We start from the raw sequence: 27,957 nt of genomic DNA on the forward strand, positions 1-27,957 counted from the left end.
ATTTTACGATTCTTACAATCATAACAACCACGGTTTCTCCCTGGTTGCTCCGATATTCTGAAAACGAAACTGGAGGCTTTCAAAGAGCACGGTAGGCACGTTTGCAAAGGCGGCGCGTGCCCGATGTTTATGATCTGTTAATATCCGTGTTTTCAACCCAAAATGCGCGTTTCCGAAATCAGATTGTGCCGACTATTGTGCCGAAGGGTTCCTGGAGTTTGGATAGGACGAACTGACCCCGTTTTAAGGAGTGACGAACCGTTGAACTTTGCCGGATCTGTTGGTGGTTCGAAGTGTTTCTCTTCTCTACCTCCGGGGCATCAGATGAACGTGTTCGACAGAAAGGCCAAGATACGCCACAGGACCCTGGCTGCTTTAGACAAGGAAGCCGAGGTGTACGACTACCTCAAGAACGAGGTGAAATCGGTCGCACTTGTATCATTGAGTCTACTTATCGCGGTTCTTTCAGTCCGCCGGTTGTGCGCTCTTGACACCATCGTGCAGATTCGTGAGCTTTATTAACTTCGATTTGATGCTAAAGATAATTCCATGCAGTCACCGAACTCCATGTTAAGGTCACCACTTGACTACATATGCATGCTCATGAGAAGACATTTGCAATCGGTTGTTCGCGAACAGCTTAGTGTGTAGTGCAATACTGCGGTTTATTTGTTGTATATCCACCTACGTGCGACGCCGCTGTGGAGTCTGATCAACTGGGCAGTCTCTTCGTTGCACATAACATGCGACGTTGTACATACGCATTCCACTGCACGTAACTCGCATCACTCCAGCAGCACTAAACGGTGCACCGGAATTAAATTGCGTTTTCTGTCAACAGTAACTTCACGAACTAGAATGCACGTTAACGCGAGTGATTAACGAGCTGTTACCTCCTCTCTCTTTCAGGTTGGTTACCGGTTAGCCGACCGTGTTTACGACATTAAGAGGTAAAACGATTACACATTCAAAAGGATCTTCAGCTTGGGGTAATATATAACCCGGAACGAGCAGCTCCTAACACGCTCTCATTGGCGCTTTTCAGGAAGTTTTCAAGAGCCGTGGAGCTGGGCTGCGGCCGAGGCTACGTATCTCATAATTTGGACTCTGTGAGCTTTGCTTTCTGCATGATACATACCAAACTGAAGTCGTATTTCCTGGTACGTTAGCATTTTCCTCAGATGCAACCGTTTTTTGCATTCAGGAAGCCGTGGAATCCCTTGTCCTGTGCGACTCGTCATGGGAGTGCCTTGTAAGTTGTGTTCATATTGAGCCGTTGTCTAGCACGGTTTCCTGTTCTCAACGTAGATACGCCAACCACAAAACCAACACATATCCTATCTGTTCCAAATCTCCCTAGGCCAAAATATTAATGGCCAGACTCTACATGTAAGACCATTCGACAGCAGTATATTCTGTGTCTGGCACTTTACTTATCGAATAGCATCTTTGTATGCTACCCTCTCCACAGAAGATATTAGAAGAAATAGCATTGGAGTAATAATAATAATAATAATAATTAATAAAGGGAAAATCGCACATCCACCCGTTCGTAGCAATTGCTACAAAGGAAACCCATACCCGGACCAGAACGAATTTTTCTTCAACTCTGAAGCTTTTCTTTTGAGGAACCCGTATGGGTTTCCTTTGTAGCAATTGCTACGAACGGGTGGATGCGTGATTTTCCCTTTATTAATTACTTCTCTCGACCTTGCGGGCTTCCGCAGAACTACTACGTCATAATAATAATAATAATAATAATAATGATAATAATAATAATAATTTTAGAATCATAATGTAATAATAATAATTTTGTTAAATTGTTTCCTTCAGCCATAATGTATGCATTCATGTAAGTGACTGTTTTGCTTGTTCTTTTCTGTGTTAGCAAGAAAATAGTGCCGTGTTAGCTCTTATATTTGAACATAAATGAATATTGTGTAATTCTAACCAGTGTGAATATCCAATGTGAATAATAACCAATGTAATAACCAATAATAACAATGTGAATAATAACCAATGTGAATGAAATATTGAATATCCACACACACTATTAGTTGTGTATATATCATTGCTCCCTGTTTTCATAACTGTCATCTGTAATAAACTCTGTATGTATTACCAAACGATTCTGTGTCAATTCACGCAGCTATGATATCGTAAATGCAACTCAATCTGGCTTCTGCATGATGCTCTTGGGAGTTGCAGCCATGAAATGACACTTTCACTATCGTATGCTTTTCGGCCGTGTTTTTTTCTCACCACAGACACGATGCAAGGTGTCCAAGGATGTGCCCACAACGAAGCTTCTCGCAGACGAAGAATTCCTTCCCTTTGCGGAAAACTCTGTCGACATCTTCCTCAGCAGCTTGAGGTGTGGAGAAATTTTACACTTAATCCGTTAAGGGCAACCTGCAAATTTTATGTTTGGAATATCAGTGGATGCACTATTAAAATGTTGTGAAATTAGACAGTTCCGATACGAAATGTTAAAAACACCACTACTGCAGCTCACCAGAAATAACTAAAAACCCAGAACGTTGAGAACCAATGGTGCCCCTTGGTATGACCTCCGAGATTGGGAGGTCATACCAAGTGTCGGAGGTCATACCTCTTAAGTATCGACGTAGTGGACATGTCCATTTTGTCTGCTGCTAAAATTCTGATTGGATGTGTTAAGGTACACTGAGGAGGAGACGGCTGCCTTCAACCAATCATAACTTCTGCAGCACAAAAAATGGACCTGTCCACTAGGTGGACACTTACAGAATATGACCCCTCTCCCCGAGGTGCATGTGTATTCTGTTTAGCTGTTATTTAAAGAGCTGTTAATAAGAAGGTCAGCACTAGCCATGCTGCTTTGCCAAGATAGCTAAAGTGAAATTTCATTGTAGCTGGCCTTTTCAAAACAGGACATGATCCCAACATGATGGTCTCCAATTTCTGTCTCACAGTCTCCATTGGGTCAACAATCTTCCCGGTACGTTCAAACAGGTATGGACAATTTTGCACAAACATTTAGAAAACATTTCTTATACTGATGCATTTTTCTGTTACTGGGAATAACAGCTGATGGGATTAAATAATAAATGGGCTTAGTGGTGGTTCTTCACAGAGGATTCAAATTTTTCAGTAAGGGACAGCAAACCTGTAATTATAAATGCCATTCTAGTAATTTAAGTTTAGTAACGCCAACATGTCTAATGGTTCTATATGTGGGTTTTTAATGCAATTAAGTGTTTCAATGATGACAACTGTAACGAATGCAGTAAGTATTTAGCAGGCCACAATGCTGCTAAAGGAGCATTGACAGGCATATCTTTAGTAGAATTAGTTGAAATTGCTTCAAAAATGTGTGTATCATGTGCAGCCATAGCAATTATGTTATTGGCAGCTAGCATATGCATTTGATTTGTGTGAATGAAATATGGTGCATTGAGTTATATAATGCCATTATGAGGGACCCCTGTGCAACCGTGAAAATGGCATTAAACATTCAGGCATTAAAGTGACACTAAAGAGAAACACCAAATCAGCTTATACTGATAGAGTATCCTTTCAGAACGTTAGGTTTGTTAATTTTGCAGTGATACATTGATTATTAGAAGAGAAAATCAATGTCAAAGTTTGATTTTTTGAATTTCGCTGCGTAGCCCTAGTGCCAAAACATCACTGTGCCGTCCATAGATTTCAAAGTATCTTTTAGGGCTGTTGTGGCTTAGTGAAAGTTCATGAAAATCACTAATTTCAGCCTTTGGCTTTTTTTAGAATACAGTGTGTAGTCAATCTTCACCACTACGAACTTAAGCAGGCTAAGCAGTACTGTCAAAATATGTGACGTCCCGACAGCATGACATGACGTCATGACGGGCACAGTCACCACCCATCTTTTGTTTTCATGTCTTTTCTGACTTGCAAAGCCTCTTCTCACGATAAAAGTGAATTTTTTTGGTACTGTAGGAGGGTAATTTACTGATGCTGCTTAAGTAATCTTTCACCTTAGGGTCTCGTTAAGCAGTTAATAAAGAGTTTTAGATTGTCCGCAATTGCTTTCCCATTTGTAAGCTATCTCTGGTCGCGAAAAGCGCAAATGTGGCCATTTTGGTGGTGCAGAGCTCGACTGGACAAATCAATATGTGCTGTTGCAGTTATAAAGTGTATTCTACTTCACTGCTGGTGCGAATTTTCTACAGTGGCATAATCATGCATACATTGCCTTTTTTAAATGTTTTTTCAACAAGAACACCCATGGAACTTGAACATATTGTTACGGAGGGATAAATGAAGAGAGAGGAAGAAGACGATCGCGAGAAGCTGGCTGCTGCGTGTTGTCGCTAGTCCGCCATCTTAACCTCATTGACTCCACTTGTATATACATTGTAAATACAGTCTGTCTATACTCCCAACGTCCCCATAAAGTTTATAAGGCATTGTGGGTAGAGGAAGGCTCACAAGATGTTGCTAGCAGCATCCAGCAAACCAGTATTATCCAAATGCCATTGCATATATCGTAATATCAGACACACTAAAACTCTTCAATATCACTTTTTTTTGCAACTGTGTGATGTGGGCATATTGCTTAGAGGAAATAAAAACAGAAGCACATTGTTGCTTTTTTTTAATTTTTTAAACAATAAATAAATGCTCTAGAGCCATATCCAAATCTTACAAAGCATAAATCATATGTAAAAAAATTATTTTCTGCATTTTATTGTCACAACAATATGGGGGAAAGAAAGAGTTGTTTTTGCCAAAACAAAACATTAACAGAATATTTTTTTAATTGCCTGTGGCACATATCATTAGTCTACTTAAGGTGGATCACTCAAAGAGGCTGGCATTACTTGTGCAAGAAATCAAAATGTATGATAAACTAATTTGCATAATTTCTCCAATCAACTTTCTTACTGATTACTGTTAGGGCACATATTGTAATTTACAAATTACAGCTGGTCAGTTAAAGCATGTCCACTTGGAGTGAATTTTGAAGCTAGAACCTAGAATATTAGAAGCTTATGATACCAACTGAATATTTCACACTAACTATTTGTGTTCAGAAATGAACTATTCAGTATTTTCGAATAGTTGTAAGTAATCATATATTTCATAACAACTGACTGGTAAAGTTTGGTTACTGCTTTTCGTCTGCTATACAAGGTATTGCGACCCGCCGTGGTTGCTCAGTGGCTATGGTGTTGGGCTGCTGTGCATGAGGTCGCGGGATCGAATCCCGGCCACGGCGGCCACATTTCGATGGGGGCGAAATGCGAAAACACCCGTGTACTTAGATTTAGGTGCACGTTAAAGAACCCCAGGTGGTCGAAATTTCCGGAGTCCCCCACTACAGCGTGCCTCATAATCAGAAAGTGGTTTTGGCATGTAAAACCCCACAATTTGAGGTATTGCAAATTAGCAGAAGTAAAACAACAGCGAAAGTCATCCAAACAATTCAGAAGCAACATGGGTAATGGAAGCTGTTTTTGGTTTCGCGATATCAGTCCACATAGCAACCTGTTATTTTTGCTTGTAGTCTGTCGTTTAGTGTTTTTGGCACTGTAGTTATGCAGCAGTTCTATCTTTTGCTCTATAAAATGTTTTAGTCGCAACGAGCCCTTTTACATGTCACGCGAGCCCTTCAGCACTTCTTTCTTTATTCCACAACTTCCTATCTTTTTTTCCAGAACCATTCATTTAGTTTTTCTGGAAAGCTAATTATACAGCAGCCAGTCATTCTTGGAAAGCTTGTTTGCAACCAGGCTCTAAGGATGTTGTGAGGCTATTTGTGCAGTTTATTTTAATGAGAATTAGTCATATTGTGCTTAAAACTAATCCTAATTGTTACTGATAGTTAGCTGTCTTTTTTCACTAGTCAGTACAAGTGGGATTACCTAATTATTGCCAAATAAATATTCTTCCTGTAACTATATGCACCTTCGTCTGACTATTCGGTATTTGATACATACTATTTGTATTGACTTTATATTCAGAAAAGTTAATACTCGCCCAGCTCTAGTAAAAGTGCATTGTTATTTCACATGCTTTTCTAACAAAGCGGCTTGGTATGTATCGGAGCTCAACAACAACTGAAGCACCACTGTATTTTCTCACACATATAGGGAATGCATATCTTGAATCTAGTGTCCTCAGTATCCATTCCAAGTGAATATGCCTTGCAAACTCAATGGTTGCGATAAGTAAATTGTGATATTATGCACCATAAAGGAATTAATGTAAGTTAACTAGTGAAATTTTGGTAAATAATTGATTATGTGTTTTCATTTCTCAGGCAAATAACATCTGCATCTTAGAATAGTCCAGCTCAAGGAGTAAAATTTCTGCTACATGCAACAGGCAATCTTTAAAAATTGTTAACTCTAAAAAAAAAGATACACCCCGTAGATGTATTCCAAATACTAAAGTTATAGACTAATCATGAATAAGACTTAGCAAAGCTTTTTCTTCAGGCCGTTGGTTCATAGCACAGAATAAGAAATTGTGCCATGAAAAGCTGAGGATGATTAGAACTCACTGTAGGCTGCTAAAATGCCCACTTTAGCCGAACGGGTACATAGTTATCGATTACAAAATTTTCTTGAAGGTTGACTTGTTGCTAGAATATCTGCGACTGAAAGACACATATCCTTATGGAGGTATTATTTCAGTGATTTGGTTGCAGCTGTAAACCAAGATTCAGGACTACTGTGATAAACGAATAGCACTTGTCAGTGGTATCACTGTGGGAACGGGTGCTTACGCAACAGTATACATAATTGTAAGTAGTGCTGTGTTTAAATTTTTCTCAAAGTTTGTGTGCTTAATTTTTTCTTTTCAGGTGTGGAATGCACTCAAACAAGATGGTGCTTTCCTGGGCTGCGTCTTTGGCGGCGAAACACTGTACCAACTGAGAGGCTCGTTGCAGCTTGCAGAAACGGAGCGTGAAGGTGTATGTAGTTTTCATTTATATCTTTTTGCACATTGTTTCATAAAGTGTGGCTGCTTTGTCAGTGAACACCTCCATCACTGCCTTTAAATATTAAGGGGCTTGTCCTGTTTCGACACAAGTACAGTAGAACTTCATTGTTATGTTCCTGTCAATTACATTTTCCTAGCTCTTATGCTTCAAAACGCCAGTCTCGGACGGCATTGTATTTGCCTTTGCATTATTAGATTATCACTGACTGTAGTCACGCACATAAAGCTTCCTTTGTGTTATGCGGAAAAGTTTTGTTGTTGTAAGATAATTTGACCCATTTAGATATATGTACATGTTATAAAAGCTTCGTGAAAGATGAACTGGATACACTTATGAACCTCGCAAATTTATAAGAAACAAAAAGGGGTATTTGTTCATCGCCATCAACCACCCTGGCAAATTCCTTTCTCGCGCACTGATTGTGGCTGGCAATACATGAATTGCTCACTCCCATTTGTACTTAACTACCTATACTTGGATCTGCAACACATTGACTTTATGACGCTTAACATTGATATCTTAGAATCTTTTTTTTTTTTTTCTGTCGTAGGCAGTATTTCTTTCTCCTGATGCAATCCAAGACTTTTCTTACCGATGTTGTAGCTACAGTGGAATCGCTTTAGTCCAAGACTACCAGAAAATTATTCTAATAAAATGAATTTCGTTCAAAAAAGAGCCCCTTTCAATATTGACTCAGTAATGTGCATAGTACAGCACGCAGTACAGTCACTGACCGATAATTTGGAATCAGAGGGGACCGCTGAATATGTCCTTATAAATAAGTAGATTCGAAAATATGGAATTTGCCAGAAACAAAGTCTTCATTCCACAAGCTGCCAGAAAAGTTAGTCAACACATTGCTGCACGCACGTATGCTTCCATGTGACCTCGCCACTATTTCGACCATCGTCATGGCTGTTGCTATAGGTAGACAAAAATATGGTCTCCCGATGTGCCGAATCTCTATCCTCTGCAACCTAAATAGAGGCCAACCACGCTTCAAAAGCCGTACAATGGCAGGTTTCCTCGCAACAGTCAATGTTGGGCAGTTCGTTCTCTTAATCACCGCCCAACAGAGACATTGAGGTTGGAGCTGACACCGTTTGAAGCTCCTTGATAATTGCTATTGACAAAAATCCACAATCACAGTGAACGAGGTGGCTCAAGCCTGTGTTGCAATTTAACATGTTAAAAAACAATCTGGATGAGCAGAACTCGCGTGGCAAACCACAAGCGCATTCCTTTACAGCTTAGCAGCTTGTACTGTGGTTTGGGCAGAGCCGGCTAACGGCTGGATCGACTCCACTAGGACAACTAGGCTTCGTTTTGGTTTCAAGGAGGCATCGGTGACATATCAAAATGTACTATCGCTTTTCTTGCTTGACTCAATCAGCTCAGAGGTCAAACCGACATGTGGTAAGCAGGCAGAGTGGGGCATAGTCGAAGTTTTCTAGCAGCACGCTGTGAGGTGTCAGGAAGTTTTGGAAGCCACCCGAATGATTGGTCACTGATTTGCCACATAACCAAGGGCTTGTGCCTTACCGTGCATTTTCGGAAGCATGGTCTGAGAAATTGCGCATCTCTGAGCAAGTGTGGCTAATTCGAACAGGGTATGCAAAAAGGAGGACAATCGCACTGGTGTGCTCCATGGACCATGTGCCTATCAGATGCCCATCATTTAGCACTGGTCATACGTTCGTGATGTGGAAAGCTTTAGGAGCCTAATTCTTCACGGCATGATTAATTTGCTTATCCACTGAAGCACGACACGTGACTACAGTGTGCTAAATCATTGGTCGTGCGGCACTTTTCCTTGGTTCCATGGAGGCCTAGGCAGCGCATATGCTGTGGGTGTAATGTATCGCGCAAAGCCAAAAGGCTCAATTTTCGCAGTAGGCATCATTACGATGGATAGCAGCACATCGGACTTGGGACTTTAGCTCGGGTTTGTTCGAAAGGTGGTTCGTGGGAGTGAGAAAATTTTGTTCAAAATAATTGTTAGGTGATGGTACCATGGTGGCCATCTTGAACAGGGCAGCAGTTCAACCACCAGGTGTCTCCTGTTGTCCATGGTTCAAGAAATTGACTCCCTGAAATCCACTGGAGGGCTTGGCACATTTGGTGTGCCTCTCTCCATACACTGTGCTTTCTCCTTCACCCTCCGCTGCAAGGTTAATATTGCAAGGTTAATAGAAGAATGGCTCCAATAATTGTATAATAGGAGGATCAGGTAGCTCTCTCTGTACTCCTCTAAGAAAGGCAGCTGCTTCTAGTGCCCCAAGACATGCAGTCTTATCAACGGAAGCTCAAGTGCCTGTAGACAAGCTGCCGCTTCTGTTTTGTGCACTTGAAAAATAGGCAAATAGGTTTGGCAGGCATTCTGAGATCATGAACAGCAGGTTGCCATTATCCCTCAAGAGAAAAGTGTATAACAGCTGTGTCTTACCAGTACTCACGTACGGGGCAAAAACCTGGAGGCTTACGAAAAGGGTTCTACTTAAATTGAGGATGATGCAACGAGCTATGGAAAGAAGAATGGGTGTAACGTTAAGGGATAAGAAAAGAGCAGATTGGGTAAGGGAACAAACGCGAGTCAATGGCGTCTTAGTTGAAATCAAGAAAAAGAAATGGACATGGGCAGGACATGTAATGAGGAGGAAAGATAACCGAGGGTCATTAAAGATTATGGACTGGATTCCAAGGGAAGGGAAGCGTAGCAGGGGGCAGCGGAAAGTTAGGTGGGCGGGTGAGATTAAGAAGTTTGCAGGGACAATATGGCCACAATTAGTAGATGACCAGGGTAGTTAAAGAAGTGTGGGAGAGGCCTTTGCCCTGCAGTGGGTGTAACCAGGCTGATGATGATGATGATTGATTGATTGATTGATTGATTGATTGATTGATTGATTGATTGATTGATTGATTGATTGATTGATTGATTGATTGATAATGCAGTACAACATATCCGAACTTTAGTTGAAGCTTGAGAATTACTTTTGTGTGTTGCAGGGATTTGGAGCTCACATATCCCCGTTTGTTCAGCCTACAGATTTGGCAGCACTTCTGAACCAGGCTGGCTTTGTGCTACTTACAATTGTAAGAAATTTTCTGTTTTTCATGTGAACTTGCCATTGTAAAATTGAGAAGTTGCATGTTGAGGATACATTTCTGTTCGGCATGATTACTCATTTAGGGAACCTACAAAAATTTGAGATTGGAGTTTCTTTACAAGTTTTTTAATAGTAAAGTGAACCCAAAAAATTTGTCAACAACAGCAAAGTGAACTCAAATTTTCTTCTCGGGGAAGATGCTCGGGTTTGTTGGTTATGCATTATTTTTAAGTACTGAAAATAGACATTACATGAACACGACACACTAAGTGTGTTTTCTATGTGATGTCTGGTGTCAGGCCGTCAAGGGAATGTATAATAAACCACACTAATTTGCCCAGCAATAAGTCCTTCTTGACTTATTGGGATAGCATAATTCACTGCACAGTGCTGAAGACAGAGCTCTGTGACGTGTCATCTATATGTTTGACCCGCGTTTTCAGCACTGTACAGTGAAATTATTGTCCCTCCAATGTTACCCGAAACTCTTGTCAAGCTTGAATTCTCAAGCAGACGACACAAGAAGGGACACAGGTGATGTTCGACAGTGCTCTGTGTGCCATCTGCATTCATTTTGCTCATGTCGTCTGCTCGCAAATTCAAGTTTTACAATGCTGAAACAGGATGCCCCAATTCATTATCCTAACTTAGTTAAAGTTATATCTGTTCTGACATAGTTGAAAGTCAAACAAAATAGCCAAACTAGCACATTTTGAGAGCTCTTCCTTTGACGGAATGAGAAAATGCCAGATATCCAGATCCAGATATTAGAAAATACTTTTAAACTGGCGAATTCGCATTTGCAAGGAAGCTTTACATTAAGAAAGCTCCTATCTAAATACAAGGAATGGAGGAATTCTTTCTTTTTGGAGGAATAATGAATTTAAAGATGTTTGGTGCATAGAAAGAGGAGCTAAAAATCTACAATATATAGCAGACAAGTCTGTTAGCTTTAGTTTTAGCTTTCTTATTTATTTATTTAATTAATTTATTTATTCATTCAAATAACTCACACGCTTCGTTACATGGGAGCATTGTGTGAGTGGGACAATATACGTGGCAATCGCAAGAGCATGAGAGCAAATACATTGATTGAATAAAAACGTGATACAATTGTTAGCGACAAACACCAGACATTGTACTTTTAAAGTCAAGGAGAGCAGTTATACGAATTTTAGGTTTTATAAATGTGGCTATATAAAAACGAAACACAACTTGGCTCAGAACTAAACAAGAGCACAATTTCATACATGTAATACATTAGAAAACATTTTCTTTTGGTAACAGCACATAACAACAAAGATATTAGGTAAGTATGGCGGCTATCGTGTCTTTAAATGCATTAGTATCTCTGGTGTTTGTGACATCACCAGGAACGCAATTCCAGTGGCTTATGGTACGCGGGACAGCATACATGTTAAATGCTTTAGTGTGACCAAAAATGCATCAAACGCTACTGTGATTATGAAGACGATGTGATATACGGCATGGCTGAGACAAGGGCAGCGTGTTTCTATGAGGACTGAACACCATTTTATGAAATAGACAAAGCAGTGCAGCCATTTGACGTGATTCAAATTTTTATTAGAGAGATGAAAATGAAGAACAAAGAAAAACTGAAACATCACAATTACAACTCTGCTACTAAAGAATAAAATAACCTTGCCAGAAATTTGCCCGAAATCTGTGAGCTGCATTCATTGAGGCATCTGTAGTGGACAAATATTACGTATTATACGCAGCTCTAAAATGTGCCACTAATCTTGAAGTTTTAACAGCATGAAAGATGGGACAATTAGGTAAGAAACACGATTGACAAAGGCTTTCCCTTTTGTGTATTTATATTCCATGTGCAGCATGAAATAAATATTAGTTGAAGACAGTACCTTGTTGTTCGCATTTGTTACCGAATTGCCCTGTCTCTTACACTGTTAAATCTTCTCAATTTTCCAGCTAACCCATGTCAATGCCATAGTTCAGTATACCACTAATTTGTGAGTAGAAATGTTGCAAAAGCCTGATAAACGTCGTAACAATTTCACGTAAACTGTAAACTCGTATGTCGAGGTTGTCCGCTTCAGGTGCACTAATTTTTAAGTTGGCTGAAATTGCATCAGGTCATCTGCTAATCATAAGCAGGCTGTTTTACATTGTCACCTTTTGCTGAGCATTTTGTGGTAACTTCCCACGTGCTGCTTCTCGTAACACATTACACATTGCAGTTGCATCAAAGTAAAGTACAGTGTGGCTGCTTGTTTGACTGAGATTCACCTCTCACTCTGTACAATATTTTAGCTAACATGCACCAAGGCTTAAAGAACTAGTTGCACATTAGCCATATGCAGCCAACTTGATCTCGCTGACTGTCCTCTTTGACCTACTCAAAGAATTTTCTACCGTGAACTTATGTCATGCGTTGGTTCTGCATGGTGCATTGGTCATTTCTTTTTTTTTTCTTTTTGGAGAATGTTGAGGGCACTAACGTCACTGTGCACAAGCATGTAACCACACTGTGCAATTATAGATCTCGTGCACTTTCTTCGTAGGAGCTTCAAAAAATCAAAACCACGAGACCTATTTTTATAGAATGAAATCAATCCAGTGTTTTTCAAAATGCTCCACAACTATCCCTTTGAAGGTTCTGCACTTAATTCAACTGTTTGAATTTGCGCTCACAGTAAAATATGCATTGAGTTGTTAAAATCGAGCAGAGAACAAATACTGAGTTTGTTGCGTTCGCATAATGCACACCTGGTTTCTCTTAAGGCTCGGCACAATTTAGCTGAAATACCCTGTACCCTTCAGTGTACTGATTGCTCAATAATGTTCTTATTTTCCTGCAAAGGACTCTGACGAAATGACTGTCAACTATCCAACTGCCTTCCATCTGATGGCCGACCTCAAAGGTAAGGCGATTGTTGAACGCCTCTCGTGTTAGCTCAGTTTCTGTGGCGTCTCGCTGCTAATGGTGCCTCGTCTCCTGTCACCACTCATGATGACTAGGCATGGCGGAGAACAATGCGACGTGGAAACGCAAGTCTCATCTACACAGAGACACCATGGTCGCAGCAGCGGCAATTTACCAAGGTGAGAGCATGGCTGTCAGTCACTGACTTGGCATTTGGTTTGAGAAAAGAACGTCACAGTTCTTTACAAGAAAATTTGCCCGAGCTTTGTATGAACACATGAACCCAACAAATTCATCATTCGCTTTCATTTTGACCCATACTTTGCCAAGACAATCCAGTTCATGTATTCTTTCTATCCCCATATAACCCTTGTACCATAAAACTCCATATATCATCATCATATCCCCATACAATTACTGACTGAAGCAGCTTGGCTTAACATAGCCTTTGATCTACAGAAGAAATCAAACATACATGTATATAAGTTACCTGAGTTTTATGTTTTCCTAACTACGTTGTTTTATATATTATACATTGATCTTGGCACTCTTGTATTTTGTAATCTGTGCTTTTGTATTTTGGCATACTGAAGTTTTGAAACTGCTACCGTGTACTGAATTCTCGACCCTGCTGCTTAGGCCTTCTGACCTGCCGTATCGAATAAATAAATATTTTATGTGCCACCTGTATCTGTGCAGAGCTCTACGGCAACGAGGATGGAACTATCCCGGCCACATTTCACATCTTGTCCTTTATCGGCTGGAAACCAGATCCATCACAGGTGCTGCATGCATGCTTAACGGAAGTTTGTTTAGATCTTTCATTAGTGGCTTTACCGTTTACCATTGCTAAAATGCTTTATATTTCTTTTTTGCCCCAGGCCAAGCCAGCAAAGAGGGGATCACAAACTGTGTCCTTGAAGGATCTCGGGTAAGTGGAGGCAGATGTGAGATGGTTGATGCCATCTTTTCGGAATTTCATACCTGGAGAAATTGGGCAGACATCATTGGAGGATGATTACTGAAGTCAAGCAATTGCTGTCTGCGAGCTGGTATGCTGATAGGGACACATATTGGTTAGCTCTATTGGTTAATGTTATGAGGTGAGTAACTGCTGGGCCTTCGCACTGCCTCCGGGATTGACTCGCGTTACAGACCATATTGATACCCTTGCGAGGACACACATAAGTCACTGCTTACAGAATCGGCTCACCAAGTCTTTGCATTTGTTTCTTGACACAAAGCAAAGTGTGAGTGAGAAACATGTCAGTGAAGTTATGTATACAGCTATATATATGTACACATATGTATGTGCGCATATGTTATGCTGCCTCCCTGCAGAAACAGGAATTGTAGACTCGTCAAGCTGCTGAAGGATAACTTTTTTTTCTACAGTCCCTCCATCTGTAAATGTACAGGATGGCAAATAAACAATTTCAAAAGTCGCCACCTTTGATTACACGGTCTCCAAGGCTGGCCCAGTTGGAGTTGGCCCAGTTGGTAGCTGCCCGCATGTGGAGGGGAAGAGCTAGAGAAAGCTTCACTTTAAATGGAAAGACAAGAAGGCTAACCGGAGGATATCTGGTTGGCTACCCCTTTATTAGGGAAGAGGAAAGCAGTTAGTTGAGAACCAGAGCTTCCCTCTATTTTTGGAAGGTTTGGCATAGCCTGGGGTGAAAGAAGACTCGCTTGATTAGTGGGGGTCTTTAACATCCGAAAGTAGCGCTCTGGGTATTGGTGATATTATAGCGCAGGGCTTCAGACAGATTTTGATTGCACAAGTCGTTTGCACCACTGCAAAAGGTACAAGGCATACACAGGTGTAATTCTTGCACAGCAGAATATACTTCCGGGTGTAGCTGCTTGATTATTGGTGAGATTAGAGCGTTTTATTTATAGCTTAGTACATGATACGTTACAGCAATACATGACATAGGACGACCTTTGCACGTGCACGTCGTACGCCACAAATTACTGTAGCACTGAGTGGATGACACAACGTGGACGAACACACCTCGAGGGGCATTCAGCTTTCCTATCGGCTAAAGAGTCCTGCAGCTTCCATTCTGACTTCTGAGATGCAGAAGTCAGAACAACTTCTGAGATGCAGTATAAGGTTCTCCAGGATGCAACCAAAGCCGAATGCAGAAGCGTTTCTCCATTCCATCCTCATCAAGTTGCAGCCACCACTACTTGAACCAAAAATTTCACGAGGCTCGCCAGCAAGACAATATAAAGAAAACCACTGTGACGAGTTCGAGGAGAATTTTGTAACATAGAATTACAACTGCTGCAGTACTGAAGAGAAGTGCTGAAGTTCATTAGTGGAACCACGATATAATGAGCAAGGGTGCTATAGCCAGTTACGCTATACAATGTAAACCTAAGATTTTCCTTGCCAATGCGAACATGCAACGAGCATAGACACATAATGAACAGTATTGTATTTAACAAAGGTGCTTTCCTGTCGGCTGCAATTTTGTCACAAACAGGTTAGACTTACTGCATGCTTTTCATTGTTCTCTGTTACGAGCTACGGCATTTTTTTTTTTTGCACTGTAAAATATAAAAACAAAAGCTGAATATTGCAATGCACAACTACAAAAAGATCAACAGTGGCCAAACAAGAGAATATTTCAGCTTGGAGGCTACGTTTAGCTGTGTTTCCACTTCCCTTCCCCTCACCGTATTGCATCACACCCACTTATACTTCTAGGCTTTCCCTGTGGTTGAGGGTGAGCTATATTCTTGTGCAACCCATTGTATGTACATTATAGAAGTACACATAGCCTTCAGACTTTTGCAAAATTAACTCAGAAATTACATTTTATGTACATTACATGTGCGATTACATTTTACATGATTATGCGAAGTATTCCAGGAATTAAGTTTGATGCCTACACAAATTAATGGAAGTGGTTTAGTTGTATTTTTGTGCGCAGGGTCCGAGAAAATTTACAGTTAGAGGGTGGACCTAAGAAATCGCCAACTGTCTCCAAAAGAGAAATTTCATTTTCATTTAGTTCGTTTAGGGGAAAAAGGCACCTGCATATAGTTCCCTTCAAAAATATTTCCGAAGACAGTCAAGCTTACGAGTTGCAACTTTGGAAGCATTAATGTCCCATTGAACGCCACTGAGCGGTCCTTTGAGTTTTGCGCTACGAGTAATGTGCATGGGGGTATGTGCCGCCCACGCCAGCAAGCAGCAGCAGCCTGCGGAGCAAAGGCGTCATTGCGTCGCTGTGTCTGCTCCATCGAGGCGCGCAGGTGATGTGGTGTTGCGGTGATTCCCTCTCCCCTCACACAACATCTGGCGTGCTATCGCAGCAGCAGGTTTTCAAGTTCGCCCGCTGTGCCGTAGAACACAGCAATAGACTTACAAAGAACTCCATGAAGCAAGTCCAGTTTTATTTTGACCCTCCCTCGCAATTTGATGTAGACTGTTGCATCATCACAGATGACAGAAAGCACCCATGAAGTGTTTCATATAATGCTGTATAACATAAAAGTCCAGAATGTCATTTCAACATGCCAACCCACCAAATAGTGCAACATCTTCCCTCATGTGTTAAGCAAAGAAAATATTTTGTATGTGTGACAGAAACTTGAGCACTAGATGGCTATGCTTTGTCCGCACGCAGGGAGCAGTTGCCTTCAGTGTCTAATGGCAGTACTTAAAGAAAAAGTGCGATTTCCACATTTATAACTTACCGTACGATAACAAGAACCAGCTTGGAAGGCAATTATTTCCAAGAGCTGTCTTTGTCGAGGCAACTGCTTTCCTTGGCAGTTCCCAAGATCCAAAGACAAGTCTCCTTGTCGAAATGTTGGTTCCAGGCTGGGGCTTTTGTTAGTGTAAATCACTTCAGTGATCCGCCTCCCTGCAATCAAGTCTTATTTGTATTTACTGAGTGTGCTACCCTTTGAATTTTTGCTTTTTTTTTCACATTGCTTGCAGGTCTCTTTTAGATCCAGCTAGCAAGACGTAGTCCCCGTTTCAACGAGTGATAGGTTGCAGCACGCAGCACGCAGCACACTGTACAGACTACACTCCCCATCATGTTCCCATATGCTTGACCTGTGAATAAAGCATCGACACCGGACTAGTCTAGGAGGAGTTGTGCCGTTAGTTGCAGCTCAGTTGCCACTGAAAGGCTTGTGTGTGCAGTAGCAGATCTGAAATATCTGAATGCATCTTTATCTCCCACTCGACGCAACAATTCTGCTGCCAACTGTCTGGCTCCTACACCACATGATAAGCTGTTGAAAGGTCATGCTGTATGAAGTCCACTTAACCCCCCAACTCAGCCTTTTGATATGGCAAAATGATAGTGCTTTAGCAACAGTACAGAAGCTCTTTGCTCGTCCCTATTGTAAGGGCTTTTGTAGTATGGATCGTTACCAAATTTCCCGATTTGCAATCCTGCAAGTGCAAAAGAATGCTTACAAAATTGCAAGCCCAGTGAGACAGGTTCTTGAACTTCTTGGCTACCAAAGGTTTCTCCAAGGTAGAACAAATTCAGTTTTGGTCTAAATAACACATTGGCAGGCTTTAAATTCAAATGCTATTGGCAATATTTCACTGAAAATTTTAGATTTCCAAATCTAAAAATTGTACGAATATTAAGACATACTAATTAGTGATTTTAATTAGAATTATCAGTGTTCCTCTGGCAGCATGGCCTCTTTGTTGCTGTCACTGTCCGTTGAAGACACCTTGTAATCAAGACCGAAGTCATCTGAATCAAAGTTTATAGGAAGTTCTTGAATTTTTGCTTTGTTCAAAGAATTTGCAAACTTTCCATCCTGGTCCTGTATGTACACCGACAGTCGATAAGTGTTGTCACACCAACTGTATTATAAAAGCAAAACCTACCATAAAATTTCTGGTTGGCTCTTGGCAGATCGTCAAGAAGCACTCTAGTGCACTCCAGCTGTCATTTTACCACAGCTGTAATGTCATGCTAGCGTTTATTCATTTTAGTCAATATTTAAGTTTGTTTTACACCTGTAACAAATGAAATAAATGCAGCTTTTGTCCTGTCTTCCTTGTTTTGGCAACCTGCTGCTAGCTAAACTAAGGGCAGCTGCTAGAAATTGTCATTTCTACTGCTACAAAACACACTTGTCCATTCCCACCACTGGATTATGCTTTGTGCATTGCTAGCAGTGTTTCTTTCGAGCAAGTTGGTGTTTATTGTTTGCAGCCAGTTCATTATGTCACATCATTTGCAGCACGCAAATAAATCACTATGTTTCCCAGTGTGTTAACCGACAAATATAGGTGCTCCTTTATCAGTAACACTCACTGTAAAAATCGTTCTTTGCTGAAAACATTCTTCTTTGGAACATTCTGAAAATTCTACCAGACAGAGGTACTGTAAGAGTAATTACTCTCGCATATGAAATTTTTAAGAACAAATTAACTTCAGGAAGGCTATTCTGTAAGAAGCCACAAGAGCGTTTCAAAGCTACAAGGGCAAAGTTAAGACTGATCAATGCAAAACTCGTAACTTCTTCACCTGCTTAACCACGTTGCCGGTGGCACACAGACACCATCACCAGATGTGCCTGTGATGGCCATTGTATGAAACTCCATGGGCTGTGCAGACCACGTCCATTATCATTTTCTTGTTGAAAGACAGCGTTGCAAGTACATGTAAGAATATTGATGTATTTATGCCACAGTACAAGACTAAAATCACCTCTTATAATGTATAGAGTGAAGTATGACATGAAATATTTTGGCTTATATTATTGCACTTCATCAGTTTTCTTGTAAGGAAAGGTAATAGTAAACTAAATACAAAAGCTTGAGCTTGCTTTCTCATACTTGTCTTCTTATGGGGCTGACCTCAGCAACACCTATGGATTCAAAAAGCCATTGAAGCTTGATTGTTGGCTGCCTGGCTGTATTTTAGTCTATAAGATAATGCCACGACTCCGTGATTAGAGAAAAAAAATTATGCATGCAACGCATTTAGCCATAGCATGAGACCTAACCTAAGTCAAATCACTTTTATTGTTGCTGTAGCAGTCTTGTTTCTCAACAAATGCAAAACAGTCACAAAATTCGCTACAGTTCAAATCGGTCTCTCGGGGATCTTTGTGCACAACTGCATGTGCAAAAAGCCAGATTAGCATTAGTGAATGGTATTCAAACATTTATAATACAGCATTTCGATAGTTCATGCAACTGTTCAACAGATTTGAATGAAATTTGTTACATTTGTAAGACAGTCATATCCTACTAACTTCTGAGGGTACCTTTTGTGAGCAGTCTCAAGTATTTTGAAAGACATTACAAAAATTGTAAAGTTAAAAAAAAAAAGAATGAAACAGTCCAAAACAGAACATCCCATTACGTCACACTTTCGTAACAGCACGACAAAATGTTTTACAGCCGTAAGAAATACTAGACTGTGGACAGTAACTAAAAATTAAATTTAAGTGCATCAGTAGGCTCAGCAGCTGCCTGATGAGGCACGTCTCGTTCCTCGGAGTACGTAAGGCCTGAACTTTATATCAACTTCAATTCGACCCGCTTATTGTAATACGAATTCTTGTAGATACGCCAATCAATTATATTCGCTCATTTCCTTGACAGTGCAGGTGAACTATAGTTTCATGTCGGGGTCTCTCTGGAAGTGTGTGTTTGGAGCACGAAGGCACTGTGGACTGGTGCAGCACGGTTTTGTGGGCAGAGCTCGTGCTGATCTTTTTAGGTTGTTGACAACTCGGTTGACAACCCGTGAATCCAATGGCTAACACACCTTTTATTTATTTTATTTATTATTACTTTCAGGGCCAAAGGCATTAAAGAGGGGAGTGGGTTACAGCAAATGAGAAAAAGAAACGAATATAAGCAGTTAGAACGTTTAAGTACAAGGGCTTCTGATTACACAGTTTTAGCTATGGCTTACAATGTCGTGATAAATTGGTAGCAAACTAAGATAGTAAAGCAGTAAATACAAGTGCACCTAGGTTACAACCATACAGTAAACAAAAAGAATGCTTCAATTACACGATGTTGAGCTGCTCTAAATCTTTGGCTATCGTAAGTAGATACGACTTCACCAGGAAGATGGTTCCATACCGTGGATGACCAAAGAAAAAATGTCTGCAAATAAGTTTTAGTGGGACATGGGGATTCAAGACCGACCTTATAACGGTGGTCGATTCAAGGTGATATGTATTGTGGCTGAAAAATTAAATCGTTGCAGAGTGTTGAATGATGGTATAGTTTATGAGAAAGAACTAAACGTGCGGTTTTACGGCGATAATAAAATGGGTAAGTGCAAGGTTGGTTTTCATAGAACTTGCAGTTCTGTTGTAATTGTTGTTCTGTTGTAATTGTAATTGTAAGATGAAACGAACTGAATTATTTTCCACGAGTTCTAGTGAAATAATTATTCTGTCAGTGGCAGGATCCCAAACAGCGCATATGCATATTCAAGTTTTGGACGATTCAAGTTTTGTCCAACTCTCTGTAGTTACGCAAGCCAACTGCATTCGCTCGTTTCGTTGACATATCGTTTGATATCGTTTCGATATTGGCATCTCTCGGAAACGAAAGATCCATTCGATTCGCCTGCACTTTCAGAACTAGTTCACGAGATGCCCCACTTCGCCATTCGTCTCTCTCAGTGCAGGCTTCGTGAAGGACGAGTTTACAGCGTTATCTGCACTCGTGAGAAAGGTATTGCACCGTTCACGCAGGACGTTCGGTGCCGGTTATGCACGATCAAGAACTGGCACTCAACTGACGAGAACTAGTTCGCGAAGTGCAGGTCGGGTAGGGCTTGTAGATTTTGGAGCGCGATGGTGCAGGAGGCGGGTGCAGCGTGGTTTTGTTGACGGAACTCGTACAAGCGCGACCGCCAAATACTACGATTCAAAACGGCCGCGCCTAACGGGAACCGAACTACTAGCGCCATCCATACGCGGAGCGGCGAAGCTCTGTGACCGAGTTTTCCGCTTGCGGATGACGGAGGCGCGAGGGTTCCTTCTGTAGGTGTTTACGTCGGTCGCCCAACGTTGGGCCACCCCGCACGCCTCGTCGTGTTCGTCGTCGCTGGAGGAGTGCGTGGGGGCGGGGTGTCGCCGCTAGGGCTTGTTCGAACGAGCGAGAGAGGGGGGGGAGGACAAAAAAAAGAAAGCACCAACAAAAAAAGTGCGTGCCCGTGCTCCGAACCGTCGGCTCGAAACCACCTGAAGGCGACGACCCTGCGGCTACCGATGGCGACGAGCGAAACCGTCGACGCGGCGCCTGCGACGGCGGGCCCGGCAACTGCACCGGAAACCTTGACCGTTACGCACGAGCTCAAAAACGGTGAGTCGCCGCCGCGATGTGCTGCTGCCAACTGCCCGCCCCAAAAGCCTCGCTGCTGCAGGCGCGGCGGCCCGGCGCCGTCGACTTGTCGCGTCGAAGGGTCTGTTGCGCAGGCTTTTTCAACTTTGGGCGCGATTCAACGCCGTACGTTTTTAACGCCGCTCGCTCAAGCGTGCCGCCGGCGCGAGTTTGCGACGTCGCACGTTGAACAACAACTCAGTCTCGGTTTAACGCCCTCCTCAAAAGTTCCGATGTCGCAAACAGATTTTCCCGTGCGTAGCGCGGTCCGTCCGTCGTCTGCCTACCCGAGCCCAAACAATCGCGTCGTCTGTTTTGGGCGGGCAGTCCTGTCGTCTGCTATCTCTTGGCGCTTTCGATATATATATCTACTGTTGAAGCTTGCAGCGGGCATTTAGCATTTGAAAGCTTCAACACCATAGCAGCGTCGGATTAGTTTTCAGCGAGCGACGGCTATGCAGGCCGGCAGTTTCGCTTTCTTTTTTTTTTTTTACTGGAACTTCCCGGGGCCGTTCGTGTAGGTGCGGGGCAACTGTTGCACAGATGTGGCTGGATTGGCGTGCGCGCCGCGTTTGCGTTTTGCTGCTTGTTGCGTGCTCCCGTTGGCTTTCTTTCTGTTTTCACCTTCCGGCGCTGCCGTCTCGTCTCACACTTTCGTCGATCTGCTGGTTGTATACAATGGTACATCTATTTCCTGTCGTGCTGGAGTCGGCTCGTGGGGGTCCAAGGCTGCGGAAGAAACCTCGTCCTTGACATCTCCGCAGGACTGGGCGATCGCGCGCAGTTTGTTTTTCTTTCTTTTCTTCTCCTGTTTGATAGGGCGCTATGATCGCTTCGACAGCGGGACCCTGCCCATCGCCGCGACGGTTATCAGTGATAAGCGACTGCGGGACAAACAGTCCGGAAGGGGTCTTCCATGTCGCGGCTCTCTTGTCTTTAAACGCAGGACGGGGCGCAGGAAACTATTTGTGCGTTCTTTTCCTTTTTTTCGCCATTGTGGAAGCTTAATTTAAAAGCTGCCGTGTTATATTTGTGTGCGGATACGTCGTTCGCATTTCTTTTTCTTGTTTCTTAGATGCGCAAAGTTGCTTGACAATAAATTGACCAACGAAAGTTTTATGATCATGTCCTTCTCTTTCTGCATCATCCACTTTTGACGGCTTTTTAAAACGCTACGATTATGCCGTAAATACGCAATTGACCTCTGCTAATAAGTGGAGCACCGAAATTACACCACCTGTTTGTGCGTGCGTGTGCTTCTTTTCTGACGGTTGAGCACTGCCACATATATACATACAAGAAGTTATGATGGAAACCCAAGTAGCACGCTATTTTGATTTCATAATTTTTTTCTTAAGATGTCTTTTCTGTCACGCGTTGGTATGCACGTCCTTGCATAATGTGATTTGTTCCCCGATGATAATGTCTTCCAGCCGATTTGTTTTTCCTGCAGTCTAGGAATATACCATACGTTAACGCTTTCCTCACACCGGAGGTAATAGCCATTTCTAATAATTGAAGTCTTTATTAATGGCTTTTTACTGCAGAGACCATCATAGTTCGCATAACATAGCACATATCTATATAAGGCTAAAGAAATGTACTTTTCAAATGCATAATTATTAAGAATACATGTTAGGGCGTAGTATACAATATAAGTTGAGAAAAACACTTTACTGAAAAGTGCACCGAATGTCTGCAATGTTGCGCCGACAACGTAGAGAGAATATTTAAGAAATCTGAAATATACAAAATGCTTTAATGCGAATAGCATTCTTGGCATTGTCAGACCGTTTCTCTTTCCTTTAATTTTTTCTTTTTTTGCTATCTAACCGTCTTCGTGGGCCGATCCCGAAGATAGCACAATGTAAAAGCGTGAACTTACTACATTACTCTTCAAGTGAAAAACAGAAAAAAAAAGGAAGATCCTTTAAAATTTTCTCCGAAGTTCACTTCCCTCTCAAAAGAATGCTAGTCCCATACTTGAATAGTCGCTGTATGAACGAGTTGTGGCTGATTTTCTTTTTTTTTTTTTTCGCTTACCCGTACAGTGCACGAAAGTTTCAGACGCAGACGCGTACACGTGCATCACTCCAGGCGAATGCTCAAAACTCGCCACACGGACAGGATCATCTCGTTTGCACGTGAACTTTCGCTGGGTGCGGTCCAGTCTTGCAGTGCAAAGACACGTGATATAAGAGGCGTCCAATTAAGTGATGGGCTCTCTAGCAGGCGACGCTCTGTCCCGTAGCGGACGCTGCATAGTCGGTAAATGGTTATTAAAAAATAAAGCAAGAAGAAAGGTAAATTTCTGCTGACCACACTGTCTTGCGCAGTCGGATGACGCCTGAACCGCAGTCGGCGGCCGGAGGTAGGGGAGTAAAATTACACTGGGAAAGAGGATGGAGTAAAAGAAGCCGGCACGCCCTGACGCCGCAGGAGGGTACGTCGAGCGAAACCCTCGCGCTGTTGTTGACTTTCCGTCGCCGTCTGCAGTTTCTTTGCATTGGGTGGGCGTCCTCCGATTGCTCTCTGTATAGGTACGTACTCCATTTTGCGAAATCCAGTCACTGCGACTCCAGTGCTGGCCCTGTGGGTCAACGTTTGCGTGCCGCTATAAGGTAAGCCTTCCAGTGAAGGTGCAATGTGTATGACGTTTTTCTTTAGCTGCACCGTTAATTTGAATTGCCTGCGCACAGTTGCACACTTTGGGGTGTACATTTGCCTAACAACGATAATCGCCATCCGTCTTGCGCCCATTTCCCCCATTTCCTTTCTTTAACGCTGCGAACCCGGTACTTCCCAGTCACGAACAGCATGGGCGTTATCAGCGTCACACAGCATTCTCAACAGGAAAGTAGCGAGCGTGATGTTTTCAAGGAAGGAGACGCAAGCAAGGCAGATGACGATTATCGTTGTGAGGCAAATATCCATCCCAAAGGGTGCAACCGTTTTAAGAGTGTGGCAGAAAGCACAATTCTAACCCTCGATATAAATTACTAGATGAGGCGGCCATTACACCTACCAGAAATCGAAATCCTTCATTGAAAGATTAACAGAAATATGCTAAACAATTTTTAAATTATTTATGGCACATATTTCCCTCTACGGATTGTAGGTAGTGAGTGTGCAAGGCATATATATGAATTAGACCGAATTCTGTGGATGGCACCGGCTTCGATATGTGCGCCGTCAAACGTGCGGTAAAAATGCGCTCCTGTGCCACTTTTTTTTTTTTTTAAACAGAACGCTGTTTTATGCATTGAAGCACAAAATAACTTGAGCTTCAGTGCATCTCGTCGGACACCTTGAAAATAAATATCGCGAAACTGGCGTTGTATTGAAAATTCGTTACATGTATGCCTCGCATGCTCACTAGCTACAATTCGTAGACTGAAATATGTGCGTAATTAGAACTAGTGCAATTATGTCAATCATTCAATTAAGCATTTTTATTTCTCATGAAAGTAACGGCCGCGTCATCGAGTAATTTAGGTCAAGGCTTAGCATTGCGCTATCTGCCATAGGCAATTTTTACAAAGTTGGTGCAGCTAAAAAGAAACACCCTGTACACAATTTCTTTTTCACCGAGCTATTTGAAGTAATGTTCTGGAAGTGCACTTTAGTAGTATAAACTCATTTACTATCGCTCATTAGGGTTCCGCAAACAGAGCACAAAAACCTGCATGTAACTGCAACGAGCCTCCTCGAACCCGACCGCGCAACCGCGGACAAATGAACTGGAAGATGGAATCGGTCTGCTTGCTGCGACAGGATCGCATATCTCGCTCCAACCGACCGCGCGTTCCACCGTCCTCTTCGCTTTCGTCTGATGGCCTCGCTTGCTCGGCTATTGCGAAATCCCGCATCCCGCGAATTCAATTATGCCGCGTCCTTCTCAGACTCTTTCGTAACGACATTAACCGGGCTATAGACATTTCTCTTTATTGGCACGGCAATCATACCGACACCATAGATGGCGCGCCGTCACTGCTTGGACCGTCGGTCGCCGTGCTGTCGCGGTATCGAGGGCGCATGCGCGGCCCGCGCGTGCTGGTTTAGACAGTTCCCAGCAACACTCAGTGGGCGTTCGGCACGCTCAAGCGACGAAGCTTAGTGAACGTTCACTCACCGCTGCTGGCGTGAGCGTTGTGCACGCATACATCAGAGAGAGAATGCAAGCCGTACTCGAGTGTTTGGGGATGCAAACCCCGTTGTGTGCCCTTCGCGCTCTTTTGTGCTCGCTTTGGATTCTTTAGTACTTACGGCGGCTTGCGTCCCCCATCACTTGGGTACGGCTTGCGTACCCTAACGTAAAGCTCTCCCTCTATTAGAGATATTCAGCGTGTCCGGTATATCCCGGTAAACGCGAGCGGGACTGGGCGTTTCGCCGGATGAGCGGAGGCGCAAACGTAAACGGCCTGCACTGTACCAGTCACTTAGCGGCGCAGAGCACAGTTAATATTGCAGTGACCAGGTGGATTCTACTTCGCTGCTGGTGTGGATTTTCGCCAGCGGCGTAATCGCGCTGCTGTGCCAAGAACTTACACCAACAGCGAAGTAAAACACACTTCATTACTGCAACATTAGCTCTGTGCTTGACTGATTGAGCTCTGCGCCACCAGGTGGCTGCATTGTGCAGGCCGTTCACGTTTGCGCCTCTGCCCATCTGGCAGAACGCCCAGTCCCGCTCGCGTTTACCGCGGGCACGCTAAAGCTCTCTGTTAGCGTTCCCGCTGAACACTGCTGCCCCAGCGCGGATAAAAAGGGCCTTACGCCTTTGGCTCCCGGTAGCTTTTAATCGATGCCACTTGTTGGGTTCATGGGGGAATGCCTTGGCAAACGTAATATCCATGAAACCTTTCACATTCCCTTTTTTTTTTCCTCGCAGTATCGTCCTAACACGTGACCTTTGAGACTCGGCGCTTTGGCCGGGCATCCTTGGTGGAGCAGAACATATTGCTGCCCTATTTGGTTAATAAGGATTGATACTCATGGCTCCGCACAGAAAACAGGCAAACACAAAGAGAAGGAACGGAAAGAAATCCTCTGGCAATTAGCCCTTAATAATCTTTGGTTCCCCGCATAATTTTTCAGTTCATGCTCGCACTTGTTCGCCTGCACTGCCGTGGCTCTGCTTACAGAGTTGGAGCGCTAAAACCTACCGCGTGCTCTGACGTGATGATCACGTGCTCACACGCGTTGCGCAATGCTCCTTTGAGCAGGTTCAGTGGCAGCGGTGAAGGATTTCTCTATTTGGACGGCTACTGACGCATATATTTTCGAAGTTTTTGAAACTACCACTTGCACCCTTCTCGCACGTTGAAGGATAACACTTAGCAGGTGCGAAAGTTTGGGAACACTTATGTTGTAATTTGCTGTAAACTTGGATTGGTAATGCCGATCCAGGCGTCACCGACCTTATAGTGACGTCACGGCAGCAACATTTGCCGCTGTCATGCGGTGACAACATAAGGATTTAAAAAAAAGAAGTTGCATGTGCACCAGCCAATTAGCTCCGCTTATTTCACTGACGTCAGCCGGTTTCAATTGCGCGTTTAAAACGGCTATACGAGCGTATTTCTCTATACGGGTCTCCCTTTGTGTCAGTGGTTTCGCGATGAAACCTGAACGTCTAGTGCACGGCTGATGCTGGCACTACTTCTAAGCTAAAGTAATATTTTGTCTTGAAACAACGAGTTTTTATTTTACAACTAACCTTGCATTTACAATCGCAGAGCAAACTTATTAAGCTGGGAGTGGATTCCAACTGGCTCGAATCTCTTTGAGAGGTAAAGGGCAGGTTGACTGCGTTCTTGTGAGTTTTTGTAATTCTTAGTTTGTCACTGACTACAGATACTAAACTAAAAAAAAGATAAGTTGGGCCAGCATTAGTAAATTGCCCTTATGCAATACAAAGAAAAGAGAGAGGAAAAAACACTCCTACCGTGAGAGAAAGCTTGGTAATCCAGAAAAGAAAAGAAACAGACTTGTGGCGCCACCACTCTGAAGTTACCGCACCATCACGACATGACGTCATGTAATTTGACGGCGTCCGCTCGCTGGTAGTTAAATCTTTCATGTGTAAAGACGTGTGTTCGTGTGTATTCTAAAGGTGCCTAGGGATCTATCTACATAGCAAGTTTTGAGAACATTTGCTGCGCCGCGACAGCATCAGTGCGAGAAGAATACTTTGAGATCCTTGACGTCACACTGACCTACTGGGTTTGGGGAACTTCAGTGCGAAGTTCAAGAACTGAAAGTTCTTCTTTCATTTTGTCTCCGCGAACCGATAGTTTGTAGTCTAAACTAGCTCCGTTTCTTTCTTTAAAGTACTGTTTCACGCCTATATTACACTTAATTTCGCGGTAATTGATTGTTATAGAAGAAAATATGTAGGCCAAACTTTCTTTTTTTTTAAATTTCGCGCCGAATCCTGAAGTGATGACGACATCGATATCAATACTCCAGTATTTGCACCGTGATGGTTTGTGATAATTTCTCAAAATTTGCGAAGTTCGCTCTTCGCCTCTGTTAGAACACGAAGCAGTTCCATCTTTACCTATCGCAAAAAAAAAAGGCTACGCACGAGCAGACGCCGCCAGAATCCATGACGTCA

General features: G+C 42.6%; 2 protein-coding genes across 3 annotated transcripts in view; both read left to right on the forward strand.

Moving 5' to 3' along the window:
* Positions 1-70: 70 nt before the first annotated feature.
* Positions 71-18,033, forward strand: LOC126533653 (arginine-hydroxylase NDUFAF5, mitochondrial). The gene is made up of 13 exons (XM_050180831.3): positions 71-417; positions 910-950; positions 1,046-1,109; positions 1,205-1,252; positions 2,268-2,374; positions 2,955-2,994; positions 6,833-6,943; positions 9,980-10,066; positions 12,926-12,986; positions 13,084-13,167; positions 13,688-13,770; positions 13,870-13,919; positions 16,947-18,033. The coding sequence occupies exons 1-13, from the start codon at positions 163-165 to the stop codon at positions 16,975-16,977; spliced, it is 1,062 nt and encodes a 353-aa protein (XP_050036788.1). The 5' UTR covers positions 71-162; the 3' UTR covers positions 16,978-18,033.
* Positions 18,034-20,655: 2,622 nt separating this feature from the next.
* The window catches only part of LOC126533652 (ribosomal protein S6 kinase alpha-5-like), a 284,294-nt gene continuing 276,992 nt past the window's right edge, over positions 20,656-27,957 (forward strand). Inside the window, exon 1 of one of the 2 annotated variants that reach the window (XM_050180828.3) lies at positions 20,656-21,320. In XM_050180828.3, the coding sequence (XP_050036785.1) occupies positions 21,227-21,320 (94 nt within the window). In that variant the 5' untranslated portion in view covers positions 20,656-21,226. The remainder of the gene's footprint in view (positions 21,321-27,957) is intronic. The other variant, XM_050180830.3, reaches the window with a different exon arrangement.

This window comes from Dermacentor andersoni, chromosome 7, assembly GCF_023375885.2.
Source record: "Dermacentor andersoni chromosome 7, qqDerAnde1_hic_scaffold, whole genome shotgun sequence".
Taxonomy (NCBI): Eukaryota; Metazoa; Arthropoda; class Arachnida; order Ixodida; family Ixodidae; genus Dermacentor; species Dermacentor andersoni.